The 10,480-nt window shown below is 39.6% G+C and overlaps 1 protein-coding gene across 1 annotated transcript; it reads left to right on the top strand.

Annotated features, from left to right (window-relative positions):
• Window positions 1-6,863: 6,863 nt before the first annotated feature.
• Window positions 6,864-8,548, top strand: LOC104660438 (ras-related protein Rab-40A-like). The gene has a single exon (XM_030934441.1). The coding sequence runs from the start codon at window positions 6,928-6,930 to the stop codon at window positions 7,762-7,764; it is 837 nt and encodes a 278-aa protein (XP_030790301.1). The 5' UTR covers window positions 6,864-6,927; the 3' UTR covers window positions 7,765-8,548.
• Window positions 8,549-10,480: the final 1,932 nt, after the last annotated feature.

The following is a 10,480-nucleotide window of genomic DNA, read 5'->3' as shown; positions in this document are numbered from 1 at the left end:
AGTTTAAGGAGAGTTTATGTAATTCAGAGAGAAAACTTTTTAATCTCCTGATCAGCAGCTAACTTTGGAATTATTTAAGGTTTTTTTTCGGTTGTTATTTTCATTTTGTCTTGATGCCTCCAGAACTCTGAGTGCTCTAATCTCCTTCAACGCTGGCAGTATCTGCTCCACAGGTGGTGTTTAATGTTTTTTTTTCTTTTTAAATATGACCTCTATAATGTTTAGGTCCCATTAATACAATTTAAAACACTTTCCAAAGGAAAAAAAAACACTAAAGACTGTATTAAAACAAGGGAGAAAACATTTGTAAACTACATCTCAGATACTGCGTTAGTAGCCATGATTTGTGAAACATACTTGGTAACAAAACAATTGGCAATGATTTCAACAGAAAATTTAAATAAGTATATACATGAATAATAAACATTAAAAAATACAAAAACCTGCAGCCATAAAAAGGAATGAGATTATGTCCTTTGCAGGAACATGGATGAAGCTGGAAGCCATCATCCTCAGCAAACGAACACAGGAACAGGAAACCAAACACCACATGTTCTCACTCATAAGTGGGAGGTGAACACTGAGAACACATGGAGAGAGAGAGGAACATCACACACCAGGGCTTGTTGGGGGTGGGGGTGAGGGGAGGGAACTTAGAGGACGGGTCAATAGGTGCAGCAAACCACCGTGGCACACGTATACCTATGTAACAAACCTGCACATTCTGCACATGTATCCCATTTTTTTTTAGAAGAAATAAAATAAATACAAAAACCACAAGAACTAACAAGACGCAAATGTTTTTAAATCCTGAGAATTTATAATGACAAGATGCAAAAAATGAGGACTATGATTGTACTTTTGGAGAAGACTGTGTGTGAAGGTGAATGTGTTGATGTGCACCTCACCTGCAGGGGCACTTCTGGAGAGTGTGCACTATTCTAGGGACAACAGACCCCTTGGGGTCAAGGGGTGGGAGTTGGGCCAGTGAGAGGTGCAGTTTAAATTGGACTTGTGAATATACTCTTATATAGTTTTTGAAGTTTCATATTTGAGAATAAAAGTATTTTAGTGAATATTTGAATGCACAGTTTTTAAAAATTTAACTGGCAAGTAAAGAATTGGCAATGATCTATTCATTTGTCATAAAATATGTTGGATTATGTTTTAATTAGATCTGTTTGGATTTAAATTTTATGCCCCAAGGACTTAAAACATATATATATATTTAAAAAGCATGTCAGTTTTTTAAAACCTTTGTGGAAAAGGACAAAGTTCAAACATTTTATCACAAACTAAGATTAAAATATAAAGCTATTATAATTAATAATGAACACTGGAAACTCAGAAGGGGGAGGTGGGAGTAAGGGAGGGAAGGGAGTAAGGGATGAAAAATCACCTACTGGGTACAATGTAAACTATTTTGGGTGAAGGGTACACTGACAGTCCAGACTTCACCACTGTACAATTGATCCTTATAACCAAAACCACTTGTACTCCTGAAGCTATTCAAAGAAAAAAATTAAAAATTGAGATATAAAAAAACAAGCTATTGTAATTAAGAGAATGTAGAATTGGTGTAAGGATAGAAAAAAACAGGCCAATGGACTTAATAGAGTCAAGAAATAGACCCAATCCATATGTGGTCATTTTCACTTATGACACAGGTGACAGTGCAGTGAAGGGAGAAGGATGATATTTTAAGTATGCTAGCTGAATTAGATACGCACAAAAATTGATTTCAGGTAGATTGTCAGTCTAAATGCAAAAGTAAAAGAATAACCTATAACAATGTAGGAAAATATTTTTATGTAGTCGGGGTGGCAAATATTTCTTAATCACTAGACAAAAAACTGTTAATCTCAAAGGAAAAAAATAATAAATTGAGCTACATTATAATTAAAGACTCTGTCTTTCAAAACATACTCTTAAGAAAGAAAATATTGAAATACAGAGTGAAAGATTTTATATATACAGTGATTTGATTTTTTGGAAACAAGGAGAAAAGTAGAAAATGAGCAAAAGAAGTAAACAGGCACTTTACAATATAAGAATCCCATACGACAACTGCATGTATAAAAAGGTGCTTAACGTTTTTAGTTTTTAGGACAATGCAAATTAAACTTGTCATGAGATACTACAGTAACCCCATGAACTGAAAAGAAAAGAATAAGGGGCAAGTAGAACCATTATGTACTATTACTGAAAGTAAATTGGTGAAAACACTTTGGGAAATCATTTGGCAATATCTACTAAAGCTAACTATATGCATACCTATGAGCCAGCAATTCCAATCTTTGATATACTCAACAGAATCGTGTACATATATCCACTAAAGACAGCCACAAATCTGTATGTAGTAGTACTATAATATTAGTCAAACTGTGGGCATAACCCAAATATCATCCAACAGATAACTTGCAGTATTCATAAAATGAAATACTCTACCACAATTAGAATGCTCATTTTAATGTTGCCATATGCAAAATCATGGATATATCTCACAAGGATAATATTAAGCAAAAGAAAGCAGAAACAAAAAAGTATAATTTCAGGTATATAAAATATGAAAAGTTCATAAACAGGCAAATCTCTAGTGTTAGAAGTTAATGTAGTTTACTTTTGGGGGAATAATGACTTGTAAGGTCATAAAGGAAGCTCCTGAAGTGAAGATAATGTTCTATTTCTTTCCCTTTTTTACTAATTCTGCTTTTATTATTAAAAGGAGTTCTTGTAAGCATAAGTGTCTCTTCAATGATATAAAATTTCCCCTTCTTTAAGATTAAATATAAAACATTAATTAAAATATTCAAGGCAATAAAGTTAAATTCTAATGCCTGGCTGGGTGCAGTGGCTCACACCTGGAATCCCAGCACTTTGGGAGGCTGAGGTGGGTGGATCACATGAGGCCAGGAGTTCAAGACCAGCCTGGCCAACATGGTGAAACCCCATCTCTACTGAAAATACAGTAATTAGCCGGGTGTGGTGGCGCATGCCTATAATCCCAGGTACTCAGTACACTGAGGCACGAGAATCGCTTGAACCTGGGAGGTGGAGGTTGCAGTGAGCTGAGATTGCACCACTGCACTCTAGCCTGGACATCACAGCGAGACTCTGTCCAAAAAAAAAAAAAAAAAAAAATTCTGATGCCTTTCTGTAGTCAATGAAATGGACCTGAAAGAAAGAGCCATAGTGAATTTTTAAAAATGATGTACCCAAACTTTGAAAAAATGTTGCTGTTTTCCAAAAAATAAGTTAGTTGAGATGTTTCTTCATTATAGGAGGCAGAATGTTCTTCTCTTTTAAATTTCAGTTTTTGTTTTAGATCCAGGGGGTACACGTGCAGGTTTGTTACATAGGTATATTGTGGGATGCTAAGGTTTGGGATATGAATGATCTCATCACCTAGGTAGTAAGCATAGTACCCAATAGTTTTTTAACCCTTGCCCCACCTCTCCCCCCTCCTCCAGTAGTCCCCAGGGCTTGTTGTTGCTATCTTTATGTCCATGAGTCCCCAGTGTTTAGTTTCCACTTATAAGTGAGAACATGTGGTATTTGGTTTTCTGTTCCTGTGTTAATTCACTTAGGACAATGGCCTCCAGATGCATCTATGTTGCTACAAGGGACATGATTTTTTTTTTTTTTATGGCTGTGACAAAATACTTTTGAACAGATTGTCAAAAGTACTGTGTATATGTTTATTAATTTGAAAAAGCATTCATTGTGTTCTATTTTATGGTGAAAACAGAAAATAAAAGAATTTAATTGACAGGGTATTTGCGTGCGTGTGTGTGTGTGCACATTTGTGTGTGTGTCTAGGTCTAGCTGTATCACTTCAAATACACACTCACAGATGCAGTTTTATCTTTAATTCAGACAGGGGCTGGAACCAATCTCAGTTTCATATATGCCAGAACATGACTGATACATGGAGATTGCTATCGTTAGGTGAATAATTTCAGAAAACTCTGGCTGATATCTTTGTAGCTCACCTCCAACATCCCTCTCCCTTTCCCTGGGCCCCTTGTCTGAGACTTTCAAAGCTGTGATCCGGGTTCTGGCCATCAGGAGGCATCACAGATATCTCCATTTTTTTTTTTTTTTTTTTTTTTTTTTTTTAATGAGGACATTTTGCAAAGAGTTACAAACTATGATGCCAGTTCTGTTTGAAAAATATATGTGTATTAAAGCTGGTCCATTGGCTGTGGACTCCAAATCTACATGGCATTCACTGAGTTATCTCTTCCCTCCTCAGTATACATTGTCCTGTGCACGCTATAGAGAGGTCCCTCACAGAGAGCAGGGTATTTAGCCTCCATTGCCCCTGTATAGGCTTTCCACACCTCCTCTCATTCCCTTTCAGTCCTCCCTTCTCTAGGATCCTATGGACACAGTTGCCCAGACCCTGCTCCTGTGACCTCTATCCTCTCTGTCACCTTTCTGCAGCCCTGTAAGTGCTACTTGGTATTTCATGCCCTGGAGCATATGTTTTTATAGTCTTGTTTTATATCTATCATTTTTTTCTTTCTAACATGGGAAGTGGATTTGGGTCTGCTCAGAGGCATGATGTTGAACAGCTTTTATTAGATTATGAAACATCCAAGAATGTAGAGAACATTCTGTCTCTAAAACTTTGAACTCAAGGCATATCAGAGAGAGATTTGCTTTCTTTATATGGATGTCTGTGTTCTCATTAGTAGAAACAATGAAAAATGACTTTTCACAATGCCTTCTTAGTCCAGAGGCTCGGCCAGCCCCCACTTCTGTGTCTCAGCATTTAAAGGGCCATTGAAGTCCACTTTATGCCATATCCTCTCAACGGGTTTTCTCATTTGCTCCTTGGGACAGCTCTGTAAGGATGATACAGTCAGTTCTATCTCACAGATAATCAAGCTCAGGCTTTCACAGCCTAAGTCACCTTCCCAGGTAAGTGGCAGGATTGGAATGAGGTTTCATCCCTCACCCTCCCTAAACGACCCCAAGCACCCCCTTTTAGAAGATGGGCTTCCAGGGCTTGAGAAATGGTCAGATTCCACTCCCCTGCTATTGTGGCCCCACGGGTCCCCCACTCCACAACCCCTCTGGGTGATGAGGAAGACAGAGGAGGTGAAATCCTGCACTTTATGCCAAGAGACTGGATATAGGACTGCATGAGTTGGCTGATCCCTTAAGTGGTGAGTGGGCTCAGGCAGAAGCTTAGGTGTTGGCCTTGCGACGGGTGAGCTGAAGAGAAGGAAAGTAACCTGCACTGAACTACTTTAAGCAAATACACTCTATATTTCATCTCCTTTATCTTAACGGCTGTTCAAGGTACCAATGATTATGATCATTATTCCAATCAGGGTGCTGTCTTTAAGGGAGTTTGTATAAATCAGGGAGACAACTTTATTATATCCTTATTGTCAGCTAACTCTGGAATTAATCTAAAGGCTTTTTTTTTCTCTATTTGCCCTGAAGCCCACAGAGAAATAGAAATGTTTTTCTTATCCTTTATTCACATGTTTGTTCTGTATTGATGAGTATTTAGAATGTTTCTCATTTTTTCCTTTTTAAAAAGATTTCAGCAATGCTATTTCAAATAACCACTTACCTGGCTATTTTGGACATGTGAAAATTTTTTCCTCCATTACATGTGTAAACATCTATCCCTTGGGGCTTGATTTCAATAATTTAAACTCCCTTATATGTGTCTGAGCATTCTCATTTCTTTAACCATCTTTGTACATGTTGTTACAATATTTAAATGTATTTATAACTGATAAGTGTGTTTCCATTGTCCTTGCTGTATTTGGTCCCTCATCCCGCCCCCATACCCAGACACACACAGAACCACTTTTCACCTTTTGCTTTTTCAAATTTTTAAAAAATTCTTTTTCCTTTTTTTTCTACATTTAAGTTTTATCAGATGATAGGTGATAAAAGGATATTTAGATGGTTTCATTTGCACTCCTTAATGTATTAGTGAGCTAAAATGCTTTTTCTTGTAATTAACTGGCCATTTGCGTTTCTTCACCTGTGAACCATTTACATATTTTGTCAGTTTTGCTGTTTTGTTATAGGAGCTGTACATGTGTTAAACCTAAAACCCTTCACTGATGGATGCATGCATTATTTCAACACATCTTTGTTGGGTGAATATTATTTATGAGACACTCTAGCAAAATCTATGTCCTAGATGTCTCTTCTGAGATCTTGGCTCTTATATTTATGGGAGATGTCCACCTGCAGCAAGAAAAGTATTAGTGTCCATGCAAACATGGGTGGCTTGTCAAGGATCACATGCACAGACAGTTCACACTTACTCCTAAACCCTACATGGCCACAGAGTAAAAAGGATGTGTGGTGCATTATATGAGGAGAGCCCTGGCTCAGGATTGTGATTTCTGTGATCTCTATAATAATGGCAAGATTTTTAAAAATTACATAACATTTCTGAGTTTGCCTTTTCTGATTTGTAAAATGGAAACAATCATAGCTACCAAAGACAGCTGTTCTGAAAGCAAAAGAACAAAATATTTTAAGCATCATACACAGCGTAGGGTACATACGGTACTCAACACATCTTAGTCCCTTTCCTATCCCATACCCGTCCTTCCTTTAAAGGAGATTCCTTTGACATAATCCAAAAGGCATGATTCCATAATGATCATATGAAAATTTTAAGGGAAATGTATAGGTTTCCATGATTAATTAACTGCTGTGTCACTACTCTGTGCTGGGTAAGGAAAAGGAAAACAATCACTGAACCAGTTTCCTGGGTTTGTAAAAGAAATCCATCAAAGCCACCACCTCATTTCGCTTTATTTCATAGACTTCCCCATCTCATTTTTTATGTTCTATGTTAATTTCTCAAGAAAAACAGGCCCGGCATTACCTCTGCACACAACCCTGTGGGCCTGGCTCAGGCGGGAGTGTGGGGCCAGCAACATGAGCACCCTGGACAGCCCCAACCAGGCCTACGACTTCCTGCTCAAGTTCCTGCTGGTGGGCGACAGCGACGTAGGCAAGAGTGAGATCCTGGAGAGCCTGCAGGATGGCGCGGCCGAGTCCCCATACAGTCACCTGGGGGGGATCGACTACAAGACGACCACCATCCTGCTGGACGGCCAGCGGGTGAAGCTGAAGCTCTGGGATACGTCGGGGCAGGGAAGATTTTGTACCATATTCCGCTCCTACTCTCGTGGTGCACAAGGAGTGATCCTGGTCTACGACATTGCAAACCGCTGGTCTTTCGAGGGTATGGATCGATGGATTAAGAAGATCGATGAGCATGCCCCTGGTGTCCCTAAAATCCTGGTGGGGAATCGCCTACATCTGGCATTCAAGAGGCAGGTGCCCAGGGAGCAGGCCCAGGCCTACGCTGAGCGCCTGGGCATAACCTTCTTTGAGGTCAGCCCTCTGTGCAATTTCAACATCATAGAGTCTTTCACAGAACTGGCCAGGATCGTGCTGCTGCGGCACAGGATGAATTGTTTTGGGAGGCCGAGCAAGGTACTCAGCTTGCAAGACCTCTGCTCCCGCACCATCGTGTCCTGCACACCCGTATACCTGGTGGACAAGCTCCCGCTCCCCAGTGCCTTAAGAAGCCACCTCAAGTCCTTCTCCATGGCTAAGGGCCTGAATGCCAGGATGATGCAAGGCCTCTCCTACTCCCTCACCACCAGCTCCACCCACAAAAGGAGCAGCCTCTGCAAAGTGGAGATCGTCTGCCCATCCCAGAGCCCACCCAAAAACTGCACCAGAAACAGTTGCAAAATTTCTTAAGGAAGGCACCAAAATGAAACAAGCTGGAATCGGTCCAGGAAGAACTCTGGTTACACCTGGAAGACGGAAGTCGGAAGTTGCATTCTAGATTCAAGAAATTAGTTTTCAGTTTCTCAAGGGAATCATGCTGCTTGGGAATGGTATGATGCCTTCTGTCAATAAAAACACATTACGCAGTTTGACTTTGAATTTCTATGTGGATGTGCATGAAGCTCTCGTTTTAGACGTGTGTTTATAAAGGGGAAATTAGTACTCTGCTCAACTCTTGGTAACATGAAATTTTGAATGTTACTTATATCATAATCACACTGCAACTTTTTCCTTAAAATTACTGCCTTTGTAAGAATGGTGATATGGCAGTGATGAGTATAAAGTCAAGTAAATTTGAGAATCAGTGATAGTGAGATAATTCAGTCATTGATATTACAAGAGGGGCCTTTTTGTAAACCTCCTTTTAAAGTCAAAGCACCAATTTATAAAACACTGCAGATGCATATAGAGATTGTATATAACAGATCTGTCTAGTTTGTGCATGAAATGGATTTGATAAAGTTTTTGCTATGTTATTTTACTACATTTGAGGATTAATTCGGATTTATATGTATGTTTTTCTGTAAATCTACTTTTTTTGTACAAGATGTTCTACAAGATATGAAGCTAAGGGAGGAAAACGCCAAAGATATCTCTAGTTATGTTGAACATAGCCAACATGGTTTCAATGGATCAGTAAGAAAAAAACATTTCAGTAAGGAATGAAATAAGTACTTATTTGAGAAAATGTTTCTTAACAATAAAAAGGTATATATTTTTCTCTTTTGGTAAAATGAGAAGAAAAAGAAAAATATACATAATGTAACCCCGCAAGATGAGGCTTTGCAGAAAAACATTGCAATAGAACATGGCAGGGCAGGCCCATTATAAGACTTTAGGTGAGTCATTTCCCCTGTACTGGCCAGTTTTGGTTAACAAATCTCAGATCAATATAGAGGTTAATGAGATCACATCTGGGAACGCACTTCTGAGACCTTAGATGGAAAGGAAGGAGAACTGATTTCCACGTAGTTACTTTCCAATTTACATTGTGAATATTATAATAATCTATATTGGATGAACTGAGTAAATATAAGTCCTTGCACTCTTTTGTAACTGAATGACCACTTATTTGTGCATTGTCATAGGGTGATTGTAACATAAAGTACCGCAGAAGAGCAGTATCTCTGGCCTCAGGAAGCCTTGGGGACTCACCCTTCCTGAACGCTGGCACTTTTCTATCTCATGAATTTTCCACAACATTCCTGGGAGGCAGAGGATATAATCTCTACACCATCTTGTAGCTGAAGAAACAGTGATGTTTGCAGGTTAAGCAGCCTGGCTGGGGAGCATCCTGCCACTAAGTGGAAAAGCAGAGACTAGTACCCTATACGCCCCCAGGCAGACTGTGATGCTGAGCTGCACATCACACCATAACCAAATAAATCTTGCTTTCCTGCTGACCCGGGTCACTAATGAAATCTGTATCTTCAGCTCTGAAGCCAGTCTGCCAGTTCTGTCTCTCTTCTGAAAGACAGAGAACCTTGTCAGACCTAAATTTCCTACTCTGTAGACAAGGGAGTGTGTCTGGGCCAGTGCTTTAGAAACTGGAGTCTCCAGACAGTTCGGATGTCAAGAAGAATATGCACTCTCAGAGGGACAGGGGTCATGCTGAGGGTGAATACTTGAAGGAGCAGGCCCTAAACACATGCAGATCAGGGATGCATAGAGTCTTTAATAGAAATTACCAAATCAACCTGGAAAGAGGTTGTACTAAATGACATCCCCACCACCAGTATGAAACAGGGTAGACTTCCCTGCATGCCCACCTTACTGGAATCCTGAATGGTTTCTTTTTATACTTTGATGATATGACAGGTGGAAATTCTTTCGTTGTCATTATATTTAATTTGGTGTTCAGATAACTTAAAAAATTCCCTAGTATACAAAATGCTCTGATAATCGTCATTGCATTATATTTTTATTGCAAACTGGTCCATTTTCATATGTAACCTAAAAACAATGAGCAACAGGCACATTAGCCTGCAAGTTCTCCTAGAGCTACTGGTGGCATTATGGTTCCAGGGTGTGTTTGTGGCCTCTGGGGGATACTGATTGCAGTGTGTTTGTCTAGAAGATTAAGAACATCTCTCTGTGATATTAGTTGAATTCAGTATTAGAGAAGAGCTGGAGTCTTTTTAAATGACACAAGAGCTGGACCACAACATGCTTCTGAGCAGGCTGTAATACTGTCCCTGTAATGGAAACCAAGCCTTTCTGTGATCTCACCTGCTCAAGTCAGGGTGGATCCCTCCAGGATGTAAGGTATGGCAGTCGGCCTAAATCTGCTTCTGAACACTGAAGCTGAGTGCTCCCATCTTCCTACCATCAGTTACAGAGACTGGAGAAGCTGCATCTTCTCAGACACCAAAACAATGGGTTCAGTCACCTGTGTGAGGAGCTCGGTGCTAGAAGATAAAATAGCAGTACCTGTTTGACACATCGTGCATCCATCCATTCATCTGTCCATCCATTCATCCGTCTGTCCATCCATCCATCCATCCATCCTCATAGTTAACAGGCATTAAGGTCAAATGACACCATCCTTCTGGTTAAGCTTTAGACTTCCCCAGAATAGAAACAAGGAAGTAAGGGGGTTGTGGTGAACTCAGTTCCTAGACCTAAG

Source organism: Rhinopithecus roxellana, chromosome 7 (genome assembly GCF_007565055.1).
Source record: "Rhinopithecus roxellana isolate Shanxi Qingling chromosome 7, ASM756505v1, whole genome shotgun sequence".
Lineage (NCBI taxonomy): Eukaryota > Metazoa > Chordata > Mammalia > Primates > Cercopithecidae > Rhinopithecus > Rhinopithecus roxellana.
The sequence above is the reverse complement of the archived record's forward strand: the minus strand, read 5'-3'. Positions and strand labels throughout refer to the sequence as shown.

Excerpts from the sequence above, each read along its gene's own strand:
- LOC104660438 (XM_030934441.1), top strand. The coding sequence starts at position 6,928 with ATGAGCACCCTGGACAGCCCCAACCAGGCCTACGACTTCCTGCTCAAG.